The 26,779-nt window shown below is 35.7% G+C and overlaps 1 protein-coding gene and 1 long non-coding RNA gene across 51 annotated transcripts in view; one reads left to right on the top strand and one right to left on the bottom strand.

The window, feature by feature from the left end:
- The window catches only part of LOC139964732 (uncharacterized), a 390,976-nt gene that overhangs the window by 212,868 nt on the left and 151,329 nt on the right, over positions 1-26,779 (bottom strand). For 49 of the 50 annotated variants that reach the window (XM_071966600.1, XM_071966625.1, XM_071966626.1 and 46 more), the window contains 11 exons: positions 10,586-10,743; positions 10,229-10,426; positions 9,597-9,884; positions 9,047-9,159; positions 8,251-8,349; positions 7,287-7,545; positions 6,537-6,810; positions 5,687-5,829; positions 5,268-5,440; positions 2,351-2,449; positions 961-1,044 (listed from right to left, as the gene is read on the bottom strand). In XM_071966600.1, coding sequence (XP_071822701.1) covers positions 961-1,044; positions 2,351-2,449; positions 5,268-5,440; positions 5,687-5,829; positions 6,537-6,810; positions 7,287-7,545; positions 8,251-8,349; positions 9,047-9,159; positions 9,597-9,884; positions 10,229-10,426; positions 10,586-10,743 — 1,888 coding nt within the window. The remainder of the gene's footprint in view (positions 1-960; positions 1,045-2,350; positions 2,450-5,267; positions 5,441-5,686; positions 5,830-6,536; positions 6,811-7,286; positions 7,546-8,250; positions 8,350-9,046; positions 9,160-9,596; positions 9,885-10,228; positions 10,427-10,585; positions 10,744-26,779) is intronic. The other variant, XM_071966608.1, reaches the window with a different exon arrangement.
- LOC139964740 (uncharacterized) lies at positions 15,547-22,830 on the top strand. The gene is made up of 3 exons (XR_011792076.1): positions 15,547-16,007; positions 18,443-18,622; positions 22,668-22,830. It is a non-coding gene; the product is annotated as an uncharacterized lncRNA (long non-coding RNA).

The raw sequence follows: 26,779 nt of genomic DNA, 5'->3' as shown, positions 1-26,779 counted from the left end.
AAAAGATTGATTACTTTGTACTGATTACATTTCATTTCTGGTTGGTCATAGCTGTATTATAAAATGGCTGAAATTGCCACATAAATAAGTTCTAAAAATGTTATTTTAACTTAATTGATCAATGAATTTTGCAATTACAATGTCATACATGCTTGTTAAACAGAATACTAATCCATGCAGCAACAATGACATTTCTACTTCCTACATCTACTGCAGTACATTCTCTATTCTACAACGTTAGAATGTTGCAAAAATAATTCTGCCTAAAAAGGTGATTTATCTCCCCCTCCCCTACCCCCCACCCACCATCCCACACAACCCCTTTTCCAACCTATTACAACATCTTCCTGCAACAAGGACACTGTAACAGTAATGACCAGATTGCCATTTATCCCCAAATCAAAAATTCATAGCAAACTTCACATTGCAAAGAGCTCATGCAAACAAGAATGCTTATCTTAATAGCCCCCCTGCCCCCCCCCCCAAGAAAAGAGCGAATCATGGCGGTAGAAAGCAATGGAATATAAGTTCATGCATGTTCTTCTAGAAAAAAAAAATTAACCTTTAAAAATCACTCCTTTTTGTTAGGCAATAAAAACCATATCCATGGCTATTAGATTGTCGGCTGCCATAGCGATATTTTGACACACGACTAATAACCATGTTTCTTGGTATGAACTACCTACACATCATTTTACACAAAGCTTGAACGTTTGCCTTCCCAAAAGATCCTGCATGCAAGGGAACATTTTGACACTCCTAAACACTCTGTTACATGCAGGTACAAATATGTTCCTTAAGTAAGGAGTCCAATTCTAAAACCCTGAATAATAACATGCATGTAACAATGGTGGGGCTATATATATATGGGCTATCTAATAACTTGGTTCAATACGCAGTATTTCTTCTCAGATTCACAGCAAACAAATCATGCTGAAATAAAAACCAATTTAAACCGACCATTCCAGAATCAGCTGAATCGACGCCTCCACGTTGGTTGATTTCCTGTGAGAGGCGTCGTTCAAATGATGATGGCTTTCTCTCCTGAAAATATGAATATTCATAAAGTCACAAGCCAAATGAAATAAAAAAAATATTTATAAAATATATACATATTAATTAATCATAAATTATAATACTTATAATAAAAATAATTATAATAAATTACAATACTTATAATAAAAAAAAAACTGATATATTAAATAATAAATAATAAAATTAATAAAGATGAAGCTATTTAGGATGAAAAAGTGATGAAAAACAAGAAGAACTCTTGATTAACATGAGGTTAAAGAAAGATACTGACCATCTAAAGTGTGACTATTCCGTTAGCGACTAATGAGTAACTACGGTGATTGTACTCTTCACCAGACAGAAAATATATTTGTATTAATTAACAAAGTAGTTTTATTAATAGTTCACTACGGAGGAAGTATAGGCTAGATAGATTACACAACACTGAAAGGAATGTGTCTTGACCGCAAGTATAACATCCTACTGACCAAACACTATGCACTAAAGATGAAAAATGAAATCAAACCATGCAGGAAAAACGAAAGAATCACACAAATTAACAAATGACCTTCAACAAATTAAAGTGGAAGAAACAAAACAAAGACTGAGCACTGATCAAATCCTTGATGTTTTGGACATTATCCACATGACTGACTACAAATAGTACAAAGATAACATTTTAGCCTTTTTTGGGATATTTTACTAATTCATTCCTTTATTAGTTAATTATTTCCTACTCTTCAATGGTATCATCCATAACAGAGATGACTAAATTTTCCAACCAATCGGCTACAACTTATTTACATAAAATATATGAGAATTCAATTGTACTTGTCATACCATGATACTTTGAAAATTTGGGGCATAGGAATGGCAGGTGAGGATGAACTGAAGACCCATGCAAAAATTTATATTAGGTATTCGTTCTGCGATATGGGGGCTGCTAGAAAATGGATGACTAGCACTCTGAGAAGAATTATCCTTTCTAGCCTTCGCTGTGGTAACCCCTGGTAACCACTTAAACATACCATCCATAATCTGTGATAACTCCATAAGAAAGGCAGAAACCAAAAATGACTGACAAGTAATATGAACTACAGATCCATGCAAATGAGGTATTATGTTACTACATCTGTGTGATCTCTACTAACATGAGACAAAACCTTGCTACTGTATGTGGTGGAGGGGGTGTTAAATGTCCTGATTGGGTTAATCCTGACATTGGACAAAAGCTATCCACTATCTGTAATACATCCACAGGAAAGACAAAATGAGAGACAAGATGGCTGACAGTTACCCATGCGACACAAGCATGCAAACGAGGTATGTTTCTTACATCTGTTTGCGCGATGCGAGGTCGCTTTGACTCCACTTGTGCTTCTCTGTTGGCTGCCTCTTTGAGCAACCGTTTCTCAAATGGTGACATTTTAGGACCCTGATAAAGAATAAATCCAAACCAAAAGCTGAAAATGACACATGTTTATAACAGATGTATACAGCTGTAACCACATCTGCAGGGAAACACACACTGCTGTATCTCTGTCTTTCATTACAGAAGTGATTTTTCCATGTGTAATGTTATGTACACAGTTGTTGTCACATCTGCTGTCACAGATACTGCTGTAACCATGACTGCTGTCACAGATACTGCTGTAACCATTTCTGCTGTCACATATACTGTTGTAACCATGTCTACTGTCACAGAGACTGCTGTAACCAAGTCTACTGCTTTAACCGTGTCTACTGTCACAGATAAAGCTGGAAAACCATGTCTGCTGTTATAGATACTGCTGTAACCATGTCTTATGTCACACACACTGTTGTAACCATGTCTACTGCCACAAATACTGCTGTAACCGTGTCTACTGCCACAGTTATTGCTGTAACCATGTCCATGTCACACATACTGTTGTAACCATGTCTGCTGTCACATACACTGTTGTAAACTTGTCTATTGTCATATTCACTATTTCTATACAGTGCTTATACTATGTTTGCTATCACACATTGTTAACCATATACACTGCCATACACACTGTTGTTACCATGTCAGAAGTCACACAGGAAGGTGTAACAATATCTGATGTCAGACAGTAACTACAGCAACCATGCCTAATCATCAGAATGGGATCAAATTCACTCTTTGTCTCACACATATTTGCTAGGGTCTATTTTATTCAAAAGAGTTGTTTCCACAGATACCTTTATACATTTATAATATTATCTGTGAAACAAAAAACAGGAAACACAAAAAACAGGGAGCAATATGTACTCAGACATGCAAACCCACTAAACCGAAGTAAGAGAAAACGAAATACTTTGAATAAATCACCATATTAACAATGAAATTTCTATAAACCCATTCATAATCACACGATTACAAAATGATAAAAAATATTCCAACCATCGATAAAGGAAAGAAACTAATGCGTGCTACCATTGGCACAAAAAACAACGACAACGACAAAATAACAATACTGCACAGCCATGGAGTAGCGAGAGAATCACCTTTGAAATAATTTACAACAAACCAAATGATCCACTCACAAAATAAATAGACCAAAAGTTTAAATTTGTCTTGAATTAATGCTAGTCAACATTGACCTTGCCAAAATATGAGCCTTGCCATCATCTAATTTTATAACTATTAAATATTAATATTTAATTATATTGGTTAATGCACATGTCACCCAATTAAGTAACTACAATGTTTTCCAGGCCAAAATTTTTGCAGCTATTCAGTTGTCTTATTTGAGATTTACATAACTTCTTCATACAAAGTACAAGTAGTTTCTTTACAATAAATACACTCACACATATCATGCCATTAGACAATATTCCACAAAAAATTCTGGAAAAAACAATCTATAATATTTTTCAAAAAATCAGCCCTGAGTTTAACTGTGCCATAAAGTAATAACAGTTTTGTCATCTTCTAATCTAATAACAATTAATCCACAAAACAACTACAAAATTAATCATGCATAATGAACTTACTAACACCCATCCACAAAAGAAAAAAAATACATCAAAATATTCTGACTAATCGTGTTAATGAACTTAAGTAAACTTGAAACGAATCGCAACCGAGTTGAACTAATCTATGATGGATAACATTTTGGTTAGTCTTTTGGTCTGACATGAATTTATACCTCCTCCAAAGTTGAGCTTGGAGTAATGGTGCCCTCGGACGAAGAAGAATAAAGCTCTCTATAGTTTATCTCCCATAGGAGACGTTTCTCAAACGGAGACATTGGCGACTCTAAGGAATTCTTTGCGAGAGGAAGACAGACAATTTTGACAAAATAACAGGATTTGACAAAGATAAACATGTTGTGAATATTAACATTTGATATTTCTTCTCTCACACTGCCAGGATAAAAAACAGAAGTTATATTTCTCTAACAGATATAAATCTCAATCTTAAAGCAGTATTCAGGGGTCTCTATCAGCATTATGCATCACTCTATAGGCATACACAATATTGGCACTTAACAATGAAGAATACAGTCTAAGCTCCTTTAAAGTAGCATTCATGATTTCATGTGTCCCACTGTAAGTAGGTTTCTGGTTGAATTAATTGGTTACACTATCTTGATTCTCTGTTTGTATTCTGCTTCTTCTGTAGTTTGAGGTTCCTTTTATTCTCACTGACACTCGAAGACCTGGATATTTTCTATTGCACCATATTCCTGGCACTCTGCCAAATATTCCTGGCACTCTGCCAGCAATCAAACCAGTTCACTTTGATTTACTTTAATCATTTTAATTTCATTTACTTCACACTAATGGGTATGAGAGTATTCAAGATACCAACCGAACATAATTCTGTTACTTCAATATCAGAAATTTGGCAAAATAATAAAATAAAATGCAAAATCTTACATATTATCTCACTTGTTTATTTCTGTAAAATTGGCAAAGCTGTCATACACCAATTGTACTTTATTTTGTCAGTTTTCTGAAACGGTTAACCTACTCCAAATCAGTACCTATTACTAATAACTAGACTTCCAAACTTTATCACCAACTGAAAAGTAAAAAACGTTCAGTCACCCCCTTAGTAAATACAAGTTACCTTTAAGACTAATAAATATTTACAAACAGCTGACTAATAACTAGATATTCTTTTTACCCTCACCTTCACATTAATGAAACAAAAACATATTTGAATTTTTAATCTCTTAAAATTAAACAAACATACAAACAAACAAAGTGTTCGGAAATGATTCAATTTTTGTTTTTTAACTGACCTCATCTTGGTCATGGAAGACCTCTTCACCAGGTCTCCCTCTCTGGCTAGGTACCAATTTCTCTCCATCTTTGAATGCGTCAGATAATTGGGTGTTGATGACCGATCGTTTGGATTTCGCTTCCTCTGCTTCTTCCTCCTCTCGTTTCTCTCTCATGTATTTGTCGTAAGCAGCTGACGAAAGAGAAGAAATGTTAGTCATCAAGATACAGAAAGATGAACCCAAGAAAAAGCAGAGAGAAACCATCAGTGAAATCACTCCCAAAAATTTGTTCAAATTTATGAAATCAGAAAAAATGGCTTACTTCTACTGAAACAGAAACCTATTCATTGCAACATGTCCCAAACTGGAGACCCTGCTAAAATTCTTCAAATAGCATGAACCGTTGATGGAAATCTCTCTGAGCCTGATTGGCTTACCTTCATTCAGCATTGGTGCACTGCTAGATACTTGGCCAGCCTTGCTCTTGGCGACGGCCGTGTAGGTGCCCTTGTCCTCAGTCAGCAACATGGTGATGTCTAGGTGGGCTCTTCCAGTCTCTTTGTTATGTTTTGTCACAAATCTTGAGGGGGAAAAAATTAGTTTTATGTCATGAAATTGTTTACGATATACATTTATAAGCTTAGAAGGACAAGTTAAGTCATCTGTTAGGAATTGCACGATGTTGAGATGTATGCAATATAATCATACACATTGGGAGTCAAGTTTTCTTTAGGCGTTACACGAGGATTGTGACAGTGAAGTTTGGTGGGCATGGTAATGTCCTCATTAAACCCAGCTCCCACCCTAGTGAATACAAGAACAAGTGAAATAAATCCTCTGAGATATCATGATATCAGTTAAGTTTTATTAAACTGACATTTATTATACATTGTCACTATCTATAAACAACATTTACCATTTATAACAGGGTTTCCCTAACTTTATCCCCCCACGAACCCCCTGTGGATGTCAGAGTTGTCCACGAACCCCCAACTTTCAAGACATGATCTGAGTCATTATTATAATATAAAACGAATAACAGTGCTTCGTAAAAGATCAAGTTCATAGTGTAATATTGTGGAGTTTGTCGATAGGTACGACTTTTGTACATTACTAAATTATATGTTATATCAGATTTTAGTTCAACAAAAAGTACTCTAGTTTTGACTTTCAGAAACGTCTCACGAACTCCCTGGGATGGACTCACGCACCCCCTGGGGGTTCACACACCCCATTTAGGGAACCCCTGATTTATAACATATCGTTTACATTATCCTAGAATCTCACCGATATCCAGTCTCTATTTCTTGTCCATCTCGATACCAAGTTATTTCTGGTTTGGGCTCTCCGCTGACTTGGCACGAGAATCGACCTGGTTGACCTTCAGAGAATCTGGCTGGTTCAACAAGTTTGACAAATTCTGGTGGTGCTATGACTGTCTTCTTTTTGGGTTTCTCCGCCGGTGGTGGTGGAGGCGGTGGTGCTGCCACTTCAACTGGTGCAGCTTGTGCAGCTGGTACAGCTGGTGCAGCTGGTACAGCTGGTGCAGCTGGTGCAGCAGCTAATGAAATATGAAATATGTTAAGATAGCTAGACAAATTGGGAAAAATATCAATATAAGTTTCTTTTATTTTCCCCTTCTTTAGCTTAATTATCAAATTTTAATCAAAACTAGATGTGATTAAACTACGACACATACTTCCTAATGTGATTAATTCTGAGGAATTCGTCCAGCGACATTGGTTCGTACTTCTGATCTTCACAAAATTGCAAAAATGCAAGATTCCCAAAGCTAACAAAGCTGGGGGTTTGTTTTGGTGGGAGTTCCATATTAAATAATGATATAAAAGAATTACCACAATTAATGTACAAAATGTTGCTTTAATACATTATATGTATCAGTTTGGACATTTGACCTTGGACCAACAAGACTTTGGTTTTCTGAATTTCTTGTGCATCTCCTTCAGAAGAGGAAATGGGTGCGAGGGAGGGAGGGAGGGAGGGAGAGGGCGGAGGGAGCAGATGCCCTGAACTCACCTTCGACGACAAGTTGGCTTGAGGTAGATACTGTGCCTGCAGCATTTGTTGCAGTGCATGTGAATTTTCCGGCATCATCAAGATAGATTTCATGAATATTCATGATGCATTTTCCATCTTGATAGATCATGTCAAAATCAGGTGAAGGGTCGACGGGTATATTTTCCCGCAACCACTGGATTTCTGGTTCTGGAACCCCTTTGACGACGCACTCCAGTCTGACTGGACTCCCTTCCTTAGTCTTGACATCGGTGAGAGTCTAATTGAGAATTGAGAAATAAATGTGTCAAGTTTTAAGAACGTGACTCAATGGTAAATTACCAGTAGTAAAGCATAAATTCAACTCCAATAAAACAGAATGCTCCAAAAATAACCTTCACAATCATTAGTAAAAGCTTTAAATATGCTAGAAAGTGTTATAATGGTCACTCATGTGTACTTTATATCCCTTCTCAATGTTTTTTACTGAGACACCATTTTGTTTATACAAGTTGATACAAGTTTCTTATTCTCGACACCCAGCCAGAAACCCATGGCAACGTACATACTGTAACTTTCTCTAATTACTATGACCCTATATGTCATTAAAAATTCAAGACTTAGTTCTTTCTACTGCTATGGAAATATACAGAAATTACTGTTAACCAATCATAGCTAGCTCATGGCAATTGTTGCGTCCACTAGAGAATGTGACCTTTGACACTGGATGATAATCAGGTAGAATGTTGGCCAGGAAATTGATTCCAATTGAATTGGTTTTACTGTGTTTTACCATAATGTAGACTTTGCTGCCAATTGTAGATACTTCTGTTTGAACCTAATATGTAATTGGCAATTAAGTCCTCTAATGTCATCTCCGAGCAGGAATTGGCCACATAATCCTTTCACAATTTAACTTTAACAAATTAAAAGGAATTGTCAATTATAAAATTAATTTAAAGACGATTCAAATAAAAAAAACTACCTTGACAAATTTTGGTGGTGACTGTGGTGTTGCTTTGGGTGCAGCTTGTGGTGGCGCTGCAGGAGAAGCTTCAACAACAGATTCTTCTGTTTTCTGAATCTGAAGGGAAAGAGAGAATAACAGCATCTTTAGTTATAACAGAGACTCACTGCAGGGTCAATTTTAGTTCTGACAACAAAGAATTCAGGTTCTAGTCGACAACTGTCTTACCTCTCATAGACAAAGCTAAACCAGACAAGTAACATGGTTATAAAGAAAATGGCATAACCTGCCTAACACATTGCCATAATTGAATACAACATCAAACAACTGAATGAATCCTGCCACATAAATTGTTACTTTGTCCAACAAAATAAATTGCACAGGATTGGTCAAACTTGTGGAAGTTGTGACTAACATTAGGAAAGTACTTCTATCACTGTAAAATTCCAACTTTGGCAACCCCCCCAGAATAAAATGGAGTTCAGTGGTTCACTTACTATCCATCTCAGCTGGCAATATGTAAACAAATAGTATAACAGTTTAGACAACAGATGAAATCTCATACAGATTAACTCTAATTTCAATCAGAATATACTGAACTCGATCTTCAACAGTCTTGCAGTTTTCAATTAAAGTGCATAGGGAGGGAAATGTAATAAATTGAAAGTTTGGATTCATCATGAAGGAAACAAGTTGCATTATTTGTTCTGATATACCAGTGTTTAGGTTACATCATGTGCAAGCATACCATTTTGGGGGTGTCCCAAAATGAGGGGCACTGATACAGAAGACTTGTATATGACCTTTGACCTACCTCCTCTTGTGGTGGTTGTGGTGGTGGTGGTGCTTGTTCTTCAGCTGGTGGTGTAGCTTGGGTCACAGGTTGTTCTTGTGGTGGTTGGGCTCGGTCTTCCTGAGATCCAGCAGCTGAAGAAAATACAAAAATTCACAAATTCTCTTTAAAAAAGATTTTTAATTTTATTTTGGTGGATTTATTGTATTATTTGATACTAAGTTCCCATAGCTATGTATCATTTGTTTGACGACCCAAACTTCATTTTGGAAAGAGGAAGAGTAAAACAGTTTATGTATTTCTTGCTTGCTTTGGTGAGTGACTAACGCTAATATGCCAACTTTCTGAGAAAAATGAACAGAAATCTAATTACTCTCTAATTATATTATTATTAGTTGAATATGTATTATTTACATTTGATAACAGCAAAAAGCACTACCTGCAAATTGCTAGTGTAAATCCAACAGAAATTTGGAGCACAGACTTACATCATTAATTTACCATTGATAAAACACTGCACAGTTTACAAGGATGAGGTAAAGAAGGATAAAGTATAAAGTAATATTCTTACGATTGACAACAAGTGTGGCTTCGCATGTTGCCATTCCCGTGGAACTCTCGGCTTTTACTATGTATTTGCCGGCATCGTCATCAAACACTTCAGGAATAAACAGCGAGTGTTTGTCGCCCTCCTGTTTGATTTGGATGTCGACAGAGTTTTTGAGGATGTCTCCATTGTGAGACCATGTCACGGTGGGTGGTGGCGCACCGGAGACAGTAACCTCAAATCGGACCGATTTACCCTCAGATGTGACCTGGCTCTCCAGTTTCTGTGTGAATTGTGGTGACTGGGAAGAACCTGTGGGTACAAATTCAGTAAGAATTGAAATTTCTATGAATATGCACTGCAATATGCATATGCATACCCACTTGAAAAGTAGGAAATAGTTCCAGTCAACAGCTTTTGTCTTTTTGTGTGGTTGTCAGAATTTCACAATTACTCTCTGCTTTGCTCCTCTTGTTACCTGATTTTGTTTTTTGTAAGCAAAAGGTGAGAAAATAAATTTGAAGCTTTAATTTGATTATACTTTGAGATAACTCGCTTGCCCTATATGCACATGTTGCTGCTTTGCATTAAAATCAGCTGCCCGAAAAATTGGATTATTTTATTATCAATTTCTCACAAACTTAATTCTTGCTAACCTTTGGTTTGTAGCTGAGCGGTACACTCTGCCTTTCCACTCTCGTTGCTAGCTTCGCATTTGTAAGTGCCGACATGTTTGGCTTTCACCTTTGTGACCTTCAAAACAGCGCGGCCGAGTTTGAAGGTCATGTCGTAGTCTCTCGAAGGGGTAAGCTCCTCGCCATCTTTATACCATTTGATATCTGGCTGAGGCTTCCCTGTGAAAGTTTAAAACAGAAGAATTAATTTTAAAGACATTTCACAAACATTTCAATGTCAGAGTGGACAGATGCCAAACAGGATCTTTGAGGTTAAAAACGTTTCCAACAGATTGCTTAAATTCTACTTTTTTGTTAGTCATTTCTTGGAATGTTTACCTGAGACGTCGGCTTGTAAGCTGGCACTCTGCCCCTCATCAGCGTTGATACTCTTTATCGGTGCTGTGAATTTTGGGGCTTCATTCGCCTTGCCACGCCCTACCATGGCCGTGGGCTTGTTATGAAAAAAAGTTGTGGTGGTGGTTGAAGTTTCAACACTGATGAAAGAAGATGGGAAAGAACAAGAGATTATGAATGTATGCCTTTGAAGAGTTTAAAAAAAAAAATTAAATTAAAAGGCATGATCTAGAAAAGTTTGAACATGATCTAATTTGTAGATATTTTTTACTGAATTTTGCTAAGTATGTTTATAGGTTCATTAAATATGGAACATAATCCAGATACTAACCCAACATGAAAGACAACAAAAAAGATGATAGCACATTCAAGTAATGATATTGTCACCATGGCAACATACTTTACTGACTCAGACACATATATATTAAATTATGCAGGAAAATTTAGAACTAGGTTACAGCCATGTAACAAATCAGGAATTGATATTAAAATGTTTGAAATTTGAAGAAAAAATTATATATATACTGTAGGTCACCAGTTTAAAGAACAAAACTTGTTGTTTCAAATTTAGACAAAAACTGTCATTACTTATTGATGGAGGAAGGATTTAAAAGTACAATAGCTCTTTGACAAGACAATGAAACCTGAAAATAAGGATAAACAATTACCAAAAAATGTATGAATGTAGGTACATACAAGATCATTACATTTCAATGTGAAAAGAAACTTTTTTGATTCCCTAAATTTGCAAAACATGCAAAAACATATTACTTCTGATTACACTCACTATGGAACACTTTGCGTACATGGAAATTTTAACGATGAATTACATTACATTTACGACATTAGTTACATACTCTGACTTCTGAAGAGGCGGTTTAGTACATAAATCTAACATATAGATATGTATTGTTACCATTTGAAATACACCCTCACTCCACTGCAAGCATCATCAAGATCTGATTAAGACCCAATAAGGGAAAACTAACATGGAATGGAAGATGGGATGGGGTGTGGATGGGGAGTGGGATGGGGCAGGGTAGGGGCTGGGGAGTTCTCATCCTAAGGAAGGATACTGTAGCTGCCAAATTTGTTAGTAAATACTAGTTTTACCTTTAATACTAATCAGGGAACACTTTGAATATATATATATATGTTGTCATTCTAGGGGTGAGGTGGAGGATGAGAGTTCAAATGCAGAGCAGATCTTACACTTCCTTCAGAGGTCTAAATTTCTTGGCTTCTGTTAGCAAGACAGTGGAGCATCATGGCACTTGGCCAATGTTTCTCTCACACACATACTTGGCCCCTCATATAAGCTGCCCGTACATGTCCATACCAATTACCCACGCATATATCTCTAGAGGTCACAAGATGTTGAGGCGGGTAAAAACTTTTTCTAGTTTGATTGTTACTATGCATAGAGCTGCTCTGATCCATTAAACGTCCCAATTAATAGTTCAAAACACAGATGTTGATCAAAATAGATCAACAGATGCCATGTGTGTTTTGCTACAGTATGTACAAAAATAAATAGAGATCCTGAAGGTTATGCTAGGTGACAAACATTCCTTAGAAATTAAGTCATAAAGACTAAAATAGATACATGTCAATAAATTCTAGTTTTATCCAATATGCTAGCATGGCCACTTAAAAGATCATGCAACTTATATATCTTACGATGCCCTCTCAATGCATTCTCTGTCCTCCTTGACATATTAGGCATCATCTGAGGCATCTGACCCTCTTAGGCATCTAATCCTCTGAGGCATCTAACTCTCCTAGACATCTAACCCTCTAACTGAGCCCTCCCTCCCTCCTCTGTACCTTGGAACATCCAGCAAAGTAGCATCAAAAAGTTTTTGGCCTTTATTAGAGGGCAATGCAGATAACCTACTGTATCATGATCGGTTTAAAAGTTTTAAAAGTTGATAGAACATTATAATGCTTCTTAAGAAAAGTATTTGAATTTGTGACCTTAAGAATGCAAGTGATATGCTTCACCAATTACTAAGCCATCCAGCCCTATGTACTAAAGTTTATGGCAATACCTATTATTTATCATTAATAATTACAATTTAGTCATTAATAGACATTATTAATGACTGTAATAGTTGTAAATGAATTCAGACATGATGTATTAATAAAGATTGCATAATTGCCATGTGGGTGTGAAGCAGAATGTTTGGCCTGTCTGCTCCAATGGCAAGACACATCACCAAACAACAACATTCCTAAGATGACATTGGAGGTGTCATCCTAAGCACCCTGAAATAGCAAGCAACAAGGTATGATGTCACCATAGCAACCAGACAAAGAATGCCTCATAGAAGCCACAACAATTGCCAGATGAAATGTTTAATTGGAAACTCTATATAAGTACATGGTGGATTCCATAATTGAAACCTTTAAATACAAGACCATTAACATCAAAACGTAACAACATATTCCTTTTTGTTGAAGATTACTTTATCTCTCCAACTCCAGAACCAATGTCAAAAAGCTTAGTAGAATAAAACTTTGGAACGGAAGAAATGAGCTATATGAGCAGTGCCACCTTGTATAAAAAAAATTAACTTATAACTTCAAGTACCAGAAAAATTTCTGTTTGTTGATTACTAAGAATTTATATAAATATCAAATGATCAAAGATTTTCAAATATTTGTCTCCACTTTTACCATCCATAAACTATTTTGAACAGCTGTTTTCTTGTTAAGACAATTTAGCTGGCCAACTGAAGACGGACAAAATCAGTCGTTTGAGATTTCAATCCCTTCTCCCTGTTTCAGAAGCCTCATACCTTCTTCTTGAACCCTCATGCACAGAATGTAGATGTCATAATTAGCCTCAAATTACTTTGGCATTTGTCTCATGTTTGTCATCCAATCACAGTCAGCCATGTTTTCATATCTCTGTGTTATCTACGCATCTCTCTACCATGTATGTGCGTACGTACGTCTGCAGGCAGATGGTTTTCATGCCAACCTCTTTGAGTTAACACATTCTTTTGACATGAGTGTCTGGCATTTATAAGTGTGTAATAGATATAGTTACATCCTGGTATCACTTTCTTTCCCCTTATGTTCCCCTTCCATCTTTTCTTGGCCATCTTTCCTCATCACCCTCACTTCAGATAGATTATTTCTGGATTATGTTCACAAATTATCAAATTTTCACCCGCAGCCCTCTCCCCCCAATGCCCCCCCCCCACCCCTTTCCAGCAAACTATGTATGTAGATTTGTTGGCCTAACAGGTTTTGTTTTACACATACTTTTACAAATGCAGTCCACATTTTTGGCGAACAATTTTTCACTAGCTGTACCTATATAATTATAGCCACATTGATCTTTACATAAAGATTCAGTTCAAATAAAGCTTTAACATCAACCTATATTTTGTCAACTTCTCCACCTCCCTTCCATACCAAAAATCACCCATTACCCATCTCATTCCCTGTCTTTTCCAACAAAGTGATCCATATTGATCGAATGTTTTAAACTTCCAATGTGAATTTACACCCCACCCATCTCATCCCTCCCTCGTCCATCAAAATGGTCAATTCTGATCAATTTTCAAACTCAAACTCACTTAATTTGTTATTTTAAAATGTACAGATGTTTAATATCACAGTCTGATAGAATTGCTATGGGATTGCTATGACCTTTCTTCTTTTTTTAAAATTTTCTTCTTAACTATGTGAAAGATTTTCTGCTAAATATGAAAGTTATGATCATAACTAACACAACAACATTTAAGTTTGGTGGATATCTTGATTATACCAGCTAAATATACAAAAATATGTAAATAAAAGATATGTTATCAAATATGATAAACAACACTTAAAAGAAACATGGAAAAGGGTATGTTGTAAAAGCACCATCCAAATATTGTAGCTCCTCTATGTTACTCTCAACCTCTTGCCAACCTCTTCCTCCTCCTCCCCCCCCCTCCTCCCTTCCCCCTCCCAAAGGATACTGGCAATACTCAACAATCAAGATATTAAGCTAAAGTAACTGCAATTGATTTGATCATTTCATGATACAGTTAAACAAATTTAAACAAATTTAACACTTTTCCACAAAATCTGAAACAAAATATTGATTCTCCCATTGCTTATGTATTTCTGGCATGTGCTAGCTGTGGAGTATGCTTAATTTGCAAAAATGAACATGAATAAAACAAATCTCAAAAACATAAGAAAGAAACAAATTGGAAAAGTATATGCAAAACTAGAATTTCCCAAAAATTGTAGCTTACCTTAAAGTGTTCCATACCCCTGACCAAGTCATTCCGCCCCCCCCCCCCACACCCATACAACACACTACTTTTCAAACTCATTGGCAATACCTTACTATTCCACAAGAATGAAACTAAAGTAAAAATGAAACTCTCTAGAAGAATAAAATAAACTGCACTGGTGTGACAAAATTCTTTGAAATTGACTAAATTAATTAGATTCATATAATAATAGTGTATAATAAGACACTACTATATATGTAACAGTTATCTATAGTAGTGCATAGTAAATGTCAAAAGCCATTCCTTAGTACAGTATCTGGTACCCAAGTTATACACCACAACACAATACCTAAAATGGTAAGACCTTAAGTTTAGGCTATATTTACTTCAGGAAGACACTAGAAACATTTCAAATCCAAAACTTTCCCTACAGAAATTTCTAGTAGAAAGGCGAAAAACCTCTTAACGTACTGTAGGTCAGAACTCTAGCCATTAGATTGTGGTATTTGAAGAATGTTAACAAATTGACAATTCTGTACAGTACTATAGTGTGTGTTCTGAGAGCTCAGGACATTGGAATGTATGGTATGCATATCAATGAGGCACAGTAAGAGTAACTTCGCAATGCTTTACTACTATACAACAATCACGCACTGAAACAAAGCAAACATCACAAAAATGATTAATTTTTTAATGGTACCTTTTAAAAAATTTCTCCTCGACTTTGAGATCCTTGTCAGTGCCTGTACGGCACTGGCTGTTTAGCGGCTTTTTCCTCTAAGTTTTTAGAGTTTTTCTTTTCCTCTCAAGAATGGGTTCTTGGAATGTAGTCTTTCTCTGTCCTAAGTCTCTTGGCAGACTGAGCTTATCTCCGCTAGCAGAGGTTGCTCATGGAATGTCTGCGACAAGCCCAGGAAGTCGCAAAGCACTTTGGGAAGGGACTGTAATGAAGCCGTCTGATTGGTTGGACGGGGACTGAGGTAAGTTGCTATCTTTAAAACACGGAACAATGCGGGTGGGAGTTTAGACAGAGGGAACAGCATCGAAGGAGGATGAAGATGATGCAATGGGAGAGGTTGCGAAGGAGAGAACTAGCTGTCTATGGTAGGATACAAGATGGCGAGACCACAGGGTGGATGAAACCCAACACTACAGTCTGAGAGGTGAGTAGTGACAGCTAGTACAATCAAATAACTTAATTCAATCTCATTTTTTTCTTTATTCAGAATAACAAGAGGACGATAGAGAATTGTTGTGTTTTATTAATGTACAAATGAGATAATATATTAGAAATAATTAAAAAGAATTGACTTATTCTAATATAACACTGGAAATGCATATTTTTAATTAGTAAACCTTTCAGGAGAGGGCAGATGCCATAAGGTCTAACCAAAATGAGATGTTCTGGCTGAACTGAAACCACTGAATTAAAAACTTGGCCGGGGACTAATTGTGCACCAATCTTTTTGTTTATATATAACCTCTCAAATTACCATTTTTGTCATCACTTTTCAAGATATATACTTCAGGCCCTGATCACAATAATTATTTTGATTTAAAATTGCTTACAGTATTCTCGTTTTTTGTTTTTGATTTCATTTTGGTCTTTTGACCTTTTCCTCAATGGATTTTAGTTTCCACATTGACCAATTAATGTTGAGAACTTTATCAATTTTCTTTTCTTTTCTTTATCAATCTTCTGAAGTAATTAGTACATTTCATTTATAAAGATCTTTGATGTGTTGATAATTATATTCTATTTCAAGCTCAGGCGATCATTAACGGATGTTGTAAATTTGTAACACCACATAATACTGCCATGGTACAAATGTCCCTGCGACTAAAATAACCGCAGCTAAGGTGACAAGGAAATAACATACACCGACGACGAATAGGAATGGAATTCATTTTGATAAAAACAGAATATTGTTTGTGCTGGTTGCGGTTATCACAAATGCCACATGCCATTTTAATTATACAAGTGTTTAAATGGAGACTGAAGATTGATTGATAAGAATGACACCAGATAAAGCCTTGAGTAGCAAACTTGGTCCAATGAGTGTAACCAAACGAGGAACTCAGGGGGGCAGAAAGAAGGAACAAACAATTGCTCACTGCCTTTAGAAATGTTGCACAATGCCATTGAGGTGGGATAGGAGGGGTATGAAATGTTTAATGTTATTTATGATAGCTTGCAATGTTGGTATTTTTGTTTCTTCAATTTTGTTAGTATAGTAAACTTGTTTGGGGTTTCAGCTTACGCCGGTGTAACCACTGAGTTTTTATTAAACCTATTCAGTTTCGCTAAGCTTAAATCAAGATTATATTTTACATTTTTATTTTTATTTTTTATTTTATTTGAGAGAGGAAGATGTCTTATTTTTAATGTAGGAAAACACTGCAATTCCTCATTAACCAACATGCATGGAATAACAATGACCTTCTGCAGTGTGCAAAAGGTCATAGTGTCATTGTGTTTTGAATTGCAGGCGAAGGAAGAATGAGTGTTTACATGTCAGATATTTAAATATATTTAAATATTTAAAAGCCAATTTTTGCAATGCTCTCTCTCTCTCTTCTTCCACATCAAATGGATAATATTTGTTACTTTATTTAGATATGATGCTGCTGTGACTAGCTGACCTCATGTTTATTCTAAAACTAAAGCAACAAACTTCAGAATATGAAAATTGCTGTTGTCCTTAAATCTAGACATCATTTATCCACTATCACATTGTAAAATGCTATGTAAAATGCTATGTAAAATGGTCAAATTGCTACACAAGTCCAAAGATGTATAGCAGTTTCGTTACACAGGAACACATAGTACTTTATGAGAGACTAACTTCAGAACATTCAAACCTACTGCACAAAATTTGCATACTAAATTATTCCCTGGATATACCAGTACAGTTAGTTATAAATAATTGCAATATTAACAGTATGAACAGTATGACTGCCCTGTAACTCTCTTTTTTTCTATTTTTTCCCCTTTTTCTTTTGGAATGTATTTAAGCAAAAGGTCATAAGTTGATGGATTCATAATACCAATAAAACCACACCAAACTAAATAATTAGGTTAGCACAGCACAACATCATATACATGAAAAGTAAGGCAAAGTTCTGAAGAAAATGCTAGAAATGTTAATAAAATGCTACACTGTATAGTGTTTGACAAGTGCATATCTGACAGAATAAAACTACATGTACCGTTCTTTGCATAATATATGTCAGTGGAAAATTTACAACCCTTTTGTACATTCCTAAGACATGAAGCAATTCTCATCAATTGTAAATTAAAATCTCATATGTAATTGCGAGCATGTATCAATTATCAATAAGTTTTCAATAAAACGACACCCCAGATCAAACCAGTCGGCCCGCTAGGTATTTACAGTCGTAAATACCAGATGTTAATTTTTTTGAGGTGCTCCCTGCTAGGTGTGACATGCAGAGTCATTGGGGCCTACGACTGTGTGAAACGTTTGTCAGTTCCTATGTTCCACAGCGGGGGGAGAAGTCAAGATTTGAAAAGCCACAAACACCAACGACTGCATGAAACTTGTTTTAATGAAACTCTCCTTTTCGTTTTTCGAAGGAGGAAGTTTGAGGCTGGCAGCAGCAGCAGGGACTACGAGATGGAGCTTTCTTCGTCGTACGTAAGGACGTCAAACTCTAGATTTATTCTAGCTTTTTCAAGCAGGAGTGAATGATGAAATGCAGATGGGATACCAGAGACAGGAAATCTTAATTAATGGTTGATTAATTATTGTGATGGGTAAGTCTTTCCATTATATCTAGTTTGGAACTTTCTTTTAGTAGATTGTATCACTGTATAATAAATAAGATACATTTCCATAAATTTCTCCTTAACATAAGATTACTTGGTTATTGAAAGAACACATAAATAATAATAATATGATACGGTTACTTTATAGTAATTTACCCTTGTTTTCCAATTCCAGTCATAACTTTCTTGTTATCTTTATATTTTGTAACTATGTATACATAATGAAAAACAATCATTTTTTCCCCCCAAAAAAATTGTTGAGCAGAAAAAGTTGTAAATTGACAAATAAAAAAAGGAGTATGTTTTGCAATGAGTGACCCGATTTATGAACTTGGTATTTTCATGTCTCTTTTTGAAAGTATTCCACAATGACGAAAATATCTTTTCTAAATTGATTTTTATAATTTCCTGATGCTATTTGATAGTAAACCTCAATAACAATATACTGTAGTTCATTACCTTGGTTGTTGCTCAAGGTTTTTGTTCATATAATGCAGTAAATATGTAAAATATAACTACAAAATTTGGTTTTTCAATTTATGGTTTACTTGTAAATTATGAATGCTAACACGGAGAAGTGTTGCATTCATTACACATACAGTAGATTAACATTCATTGGGGTGAATACTTTTACAAGAGATTCTCAATTAAGTTTCTTCATGAGTCAAAGAAAAATTTGGTTGGAGTCTAGAGAGAACCATGTAAACATGTAAATATCACTTGAATACGTACACTAATAGTCTCCATTCTATTATAATTCTGTAAAAAAAAATTGTGCTGTAAATGGATGGATGGATGGGTGGGTGTGTGGGTTTGGTGGGTGGATGGATGGATGGATTGAATTGAAAAATGTACAAAATAGGTCCAGAAGGATACTCTCAAGTCGAAGGACACAATAGCCCTAGCACCATCATTAGTTTTCCCTTCTTCCTGGGCTGGATCGAATGCTTACATTTTATTATGATATAACATCACCCTATACTCACATACAGCCAAGACAATGCATACAGTACTGCAACAGTATTTAACATACTAATTGAATGCAGGCCAGAACAAATTAATATCCATGCTTTGATATCAATCTGGTTGATGATAAATGCTGACCTTTTCTGACACAATTAAAAACAGTAGGCCAACGTAAGCAGTAATTTAATGCTTTTCATGATTAATGGAATGATTGGGTCCCCAGCAGCATCGTTTGAATATCATCCTAGTCATCTCCAGAATCTGACAGCGAATCATCCCCATCATGGCAGGAATCTCTCTGCTTACATTCCTCTCTCATGATTTATTGCGCATTGTGGAACCAAGATGTATTATAAAAGTGGAAGCAATCTTTCCAATAAATCTCATAAATGGTGCACTTTAGTCTCTTTAAGCCTATATGGTTTTGAACAAAGTTGGGGAAACGGTTTGAGAATGTTATGAAGATATTTTCTCATATAGCACAATTAACTTTGGAATGTTGGACAAACAAAAATCCATTGAAGTCAACGATGTCCAAATTTATACAATATCTACAGTGGTATCCACAAAGAGTGAAATTTTAGGTCAAGTATGTACGAAAAATAAAATTTGTGTTAAATATTCTCGAACAATGTAATATGTATTACATATTCATGAAGATCCTAAGTTCTGTCACTTAGTGATTAACAATATAATTTTGGTTCAAATTTACCCATGTGACATATATAACCAAAGTGTGAGTCCATCTGTATAATTATGCAATCTAATGTTTACCTGATGGCCAAGCAACAGAAATCAGTTCATAAATAAAGTATTGATTAATTGATTTTCAAATGATCAATATTAGCAAATATCCTCATGAGAGACAGCTGTGCACAACCTGGGTGCAATATGGGTATACTAAAATAATATTCCAAGCTATATACTCTTTCCTTACACCTCTTTAACACGTTATCACCAATTCTGAAGCAGCTTAACTCAGAGAACAAGCTTGAAGCAGACCAGATAAACTCAAGAATTACAAAGTATTTTTATTTGCCCAAAGGTCAAGCAGAGTAACCTAAATATAAATAAAGTCACCTTGGACAAGTCCTGATTGGTTAATTTGGTTTCTAATTAGAAGGGTGGTCTTTCATAACTTTCATCACATGTCAAATTAACACTTCTGTCACCTGTAATTACTGTCAACCAATAAAACTTGAGTACTCCCTTCAATATGGATGTTAGTTCAGGCAATGGCTTCTGTCGTCAAGCAAAGCAGTAACTACTTTTTCTGTGCAAGCTTTGCTGCTGTGACAGTAAAAAAATCATCAACTAATTTTATAGCAATACTTTGGGGGAGGAGGATGGAGAGGGATGAAGAGTGAGACAGAGAGGAAGGAAGAGAAGGACGGATGAATGGAAAGAGAAAGACAGAACAATTGGGAGGGAGGGAAGGAGGGAAGGAAGGAGGAAGGATGGTCCAGTGAGTAAAATGAGTAAGCTTCTAATTTTGATGGAGGAGGGTGGTTGCATTTCCTTAAGTTGATTACTAACATAACATTGAATTGACATCAAACATGAATGTAAACTTAGTCGAGGATCAATGAACCAGCTGTGTCTTAGGATTTTAAATTGACATCCACTGCATTTTTTTCTTCAAGGTGATCACAATTTGATTACATTTGTTAATATTTGCGACATTTGCTCATACCAGTAAGCAGTAGTGGGCCAAAATCAGTTAGAAATGACACACAGTTTTCACCCATATTCTGTCTCCTGTTTTCTCCGACCAACTCATCCTCCAAAATACCATCCTCTCCATTTATCACTAATAACTGAACCAGACATCAACAAGAGCATCTATAGCCTACTACACATGTTCCCATACAGCTGTAGGCCTATACATCTAGCCCTTGGTATCCTCTTACAATTTAATCGTCTGATATAACTTGAAAATAAATTTCATTATCCTTAATCATTATCTGATGTCACCAGATCATCCCTTACCACCAGGAATATCAAACCCTTACAGTACATTGGTCATGCACCCATTGCTGGCTTTCATATTGCAAAAAGGTTCTGGCATATTTATTTTCATTATCAGGCAGCGTAATTAGCTTTTCTCCCTCTGGAATGTAATATGCTAGTAGCCACAAGTTAAAAATCACTTCAAAACTTTAAACCACATCTAATTAAGTCTGGCGAATGACTAACGACATAATCAGAACACTGCAAGAGGCCCCCGAACCACACTTTCTTGCGTTGTAGTTTTGTCTTTTGTACAATTACTTTCATATCCAGCAGCATGCATTGTGTGTTGGAGTTTTATAGTAGACTGTACAAAGAGTAAAATCAAAATAATTTGTTGCATTTCATAAGCAAAGACTATTCCATTACATGCATTGGGTGACTCCCTACCATGTCTCTCTGAACTACTTTTATCCAGCTACATAATCCGTTGCGGTTTTCTATCAAACTATTCTATTAGATGAAACAAGGGGCTGGGAAGCTTCTGTGTATTGATTCATTGCAGTTTGAGAGCAAACTGATTAAATCAAATGAAATCAGGGTTGCCCATATCTTCAACCACTCTCCTGTACCCTGACTAACCAATAATCTGTTGTAATCTGCTACAGTAGGCCCAACTTAGAACCCTTATGATCCTACTTGAACATCATTTTTGATGGTTAAAGAAACAAAATATATAATATAAAACTATGCGTTGCTATTATTCTTGGCTAAACTCACAAATTACAACATCTTGCAAATTAAACAAATAAAACATAAATTTAAATCTGTGGGGCACAAAATTTTCTTTGTGTTTGCTTAAACACTGAAGACCTACCAAACCGAGTGTAGGTATAATATGTTGGCAGCTAATTCCCCATCCCCACCCAATCAGCCCCACCCTTCCTCCCCCCACCTTCCTTACATGAAAACAATTGAACAAGATTCCACAATTAAGGCTAGACAGTGTCAGGTGCCTAATACTTGCACAATTTGGCACTGACTGAATGCTACAACACAATAAGTAAGAATTCCCTTTTTCATCTACAGAAGTGTAAATTGTTTTTTTTTCTCCTAGTTGAAGATCGTTTCTTGTCGTGCATGAGGGTCTTCGTTTCCCCAAGAAAACTTGATTGTCAAAAGCTACCTCCATCATCCGTCACCTAGGGAGACCGAGGCATCAAGGATAATGGTAGAAAATCATTTTATTCACTATAAGTGTAACAGTATAACAATGTGCAGGTTACATCCAATACAACTAGCGCTACTTTTTAAAACGAGAAAATAAGGAATGGAAAAAACAGAAAATAATAATTTCGAATTGGAAGACATGTAAAATTTGATGATTAAATATTTATACTTTTACTTTTATGTTATCATACACACATACCATATTGTTCACCTAGCTTTTAACCTTTGCAATAAACCAGGTTATCTTGTCTACCTACGATGAAATTCTCCTGTGGTTAACCATTAGACATTGACGAGCATAAAGGCAAATGAACAGAAAAGAGAAAAGGTTTGAATAACAGCTGTTGTTGACACAGCTCTCGTCCCACAGAGAAACATTTTTGTAGCTGGGTAATCATAAACCTTACTCCTGTTGCTAGATGCTTCATTTCTCATGACGAGGAACGTTACTGCCTATCTTTGCCTTGCCCCCTCCAAGGCCAACGACAGGTGCTAGGGAATATATGAGGTGTTTTGGGGGGTAAACAGAAGACGAGTACATGAATATAGTTCTCCAAGATTGTACCAGTATGTATCACACACAACATGGATCAAATCCATTGTTACATAGCATACTGTGTAATTAAAATCTATATAAAGTAGTCTTGGGTGGTAATAGCGAGCCAACGATCAGGTTTAACAGAAGAAATGTCAAAGGTAACTTCTTACGGGAAAGAGATGAACATGATTGTGTCGTGATGACAGATTTGAGTTTTAATTGCTTCATTAAATTTTATTTGCAGCCATCTTTATTATTAGATGAGAGCAATGTTAAGTTAATTGTTACAATGGAAGTATGTTGTATACAACAAATGGCAATTTTCACCTCTTAATTGTAGTTTATTTCCATTTTTCTATTTTAAATCAATTCATTAATTTATACTCAAAGTCTTGCAGTTTACTGTTCGGGCCTTAACTCTGTGACTACTTGTTTGTCATATGATGTATTTACTATTGTAATTATACACTCAATATTTCAGTTTGTCTGCTCAAACAATATTCTTTTCTCTTTCGACAGGATGAAAGCAACCGTCACAACTCCAGTTCTTCTATCCAATCTCCAAACAAGTTTCATGCAACTCCTGCAATTTGGTATCCTCATTGAGTCAAAGACTATATTTATAGGCTGGAAGGATTGATGCCATCGTAAGTCTCATCCACCTCTGCCCCCCCCCCCTCCCCTGTCCCCTCCTCAAAAAAAGGCATGCATGATACAGAAATTGAACATACCAACAAACCTCAGAGTTACTACACACAACCAATAGATTTTTCAAATCTGACTGATTTGAAAGTGAAAAATATGAGGTTGTTTAAGATTCACATTAATTAATTAGAAGGTCATCAGTACCAAGAAGCTGCAGAGATGAGATGACTAAATTAGAGCATAAATATAAAGAAAACAAAATTTAACTTTAAAATTGGTCGAGAGACCTTTCCTTTCCTTTCTTGTTCCACAGGACATAACTTACAAAATGTTGGTAGAAGGTGATACTTTCCACCAGTATGCATTTTGCTCCATTTCTGTACGGATCCTCTGTCTGGAAATAAACTGTTTCTTTTCTTTTTCTCTCTTCCTCCTCCTCCTCCTCCTTTCCTTCTGTTCTTCTCTGTTTTACTTGTCTCTCTCTCTAACCCCTTTACCTCCTTGCTGATGACAGGCCTGATAGTTTATCTGGACTCTGTATGGCTCCATCTACACATCACACCCTACAGTGTCGTGATTCTTCATTTAATTCGACCACCAGTCCAGAGGTGTTAAACCCCTTTTATATCCAACATACACAACAACATTTACCATACAGATCATTTACCACAAACGAGCACGAAAAAAGTACTTCAGAACAAACATTATGAGAGGATTACACAAAATAATTGCAAATTAAACAACTTAAGCATGCGGATGACAAAGATGATGACGTAGATTAGAGACTCAGAAAGCAATGTCCGTGAGGCGGTGAAGGAAGAGGTAATCACCTTTTGTAGGTTGTTTGTATAAAAGATTAACTTTACCAACACAAAAGACAGGCAAAGGGTTTATATGTAGTACCAGACGAAAGGTACATTGATTTAGATCATAGTATAGCAATGGGACAGGGCTGGGACCCAAATAATCAGGGATAAATGGAAATATTAGAATCAAATATGAATGTAGTTTTGCGATAAAAATGTCACTCCTCCAATGCAAACACATGTCAGAACAAACATAATATTCTCTCTGTTTAGGTTGCATTAGCACCACATCAGATGCTTTAATTTTCATTTATTCTGTGTCTGACGAAGATTCTGTCCTCTTCGGTTAAATGCATTTACCTAAACTTTTTTTTTTGCAAAAGATCAACAAGCTGTTAACAATTTTTTGTATTTTAATTTCATGACAGATATCAACAATTGGCCAAGGCCTAAATCCCCTACAAATAACCTTCTTAGATATGATGCACTTATGGATCTAGCCTGATTTGCATATTACAAACTGAATGTATTTTCATCAATAGATTGCTTTGAGCTAATGCGACAATGTTGTTATGAAAATCAAAACCAAGCAGATCACAAGCGTTTGTTAAATAACAAACCAGCTTGACTTACAATGTGGTGTGTTTTTCCGAAATTAAAATCGTTGTCCATATGTACACAATTGTTATATTCCCCCTTCTCTCCACACCCATCCCCCCGCCCTCCTGTCCTCTCCACCCCCTTTACCCAGCTGTGTGATTGATACATCAAGTTGCAAAGAAACAAAATCATGTTTACGATGCATTCAAAATAAGGTATGATAAATTATTGCAGTTTACCGATATAAAATGTGGCTCTAAGAAGGAGCACACAAAAGTATATGTTTTGATGCATGTTTTCAATATTACAGATGATGTATACAATGTGTTCCCAAGCATCTCCAGGAGAACATTGAAGTATAAAATGTGATGAAGCATGGAGCTAAATTCTACAGAGTCCATTTGTCTTGAATAGTAAAGGTGACTTGTATTACATATGTGTTTATAAAGAGCAAGAGGCATCAGTGAAAATCGATTTTTAATGGTCTGAAATAATGAATAAACAATACTGGTATTCTTTAATTTCTTCTTTCCCTCCCTACATCTATGTCTAAATATGGTTCGATTTTCGCTTAAATGGTATGAGTGAAAGACAGAGATATTTATCTCTCTATCCCCCCCCCCCCCCCTAATATGAGTAAAGACATAGACAAACTGGTTGCAACTAATATCTTTACAACATTTGGAAAGTTGCTAACCACAAAATGCATGCATTGTTAATGTAATTTATGGTAAATTCATCTTGTTGGAGTAGTTTCTTCAACCTTCTTGTTTCATTTCTACCCATTTTGTTATGTCTGAATATGAGGTTTCCTTAACAGTAACTTTATTTTACACAGGTGATAATCATTGCATCCCCAGTGAGTAATTTATCCTGAATCTCATCGCAAAATGTTACACAAAATGGGTAAACTGCTATGTAAATGCAAAAGATGTATAGCAATGCTTTTACACAGCTAGGAACAATATTATTTTTTAAGTGACCAAATTCAGAGCCTGCAAAACTGCTACACAAAACCTAAGCACTAAATTCCTCGCCAGATACCTACTAGATATATGATCAGATACTGTCATGTGGTGTGAAAGTGAAAATAATATATCATATATAGGATGAATTTATAACATATGTATGCTGTAGATGTCACATTAAAGGGATATAACATTAGCAGTGTTTTATCATTTCAAATATTGACTGTTAAGTTTTTGTAAACTAGCTGGAACTAGCATCCTGCTGACCCTCTTGAAAAAAAATCATTGTCTGAGAGAGCATAATCCTTTAATATGTATACAAAAATAATATCCTTTAATTATGCAAAAATATAATACCTGTTTAATATTCATGAAACTATAGGTCTAATATCCCTTAAATATGTATAAAACTATAATATATCTTAATTTTTATGAAACTATA

Source organism: Apostichopus japonicus, chromosome 23 (assembly GCF_037975245.1).
Source record: "Apostichopus japonicus isolate 1M-3 chromosome 23, ASM3797524v1, whole genome shotgun sequence".
NCBI classification, from domain to species: Eukaryota; Metazoa; Echinodermata; class Holothuroidea; order Aspidochirotida; family Stichopodidae; genus Apostichopus; species Apostichopus japonicus.
This window is presented reverse-complemented; position numbering and strand designations above follow the sequence as displayed.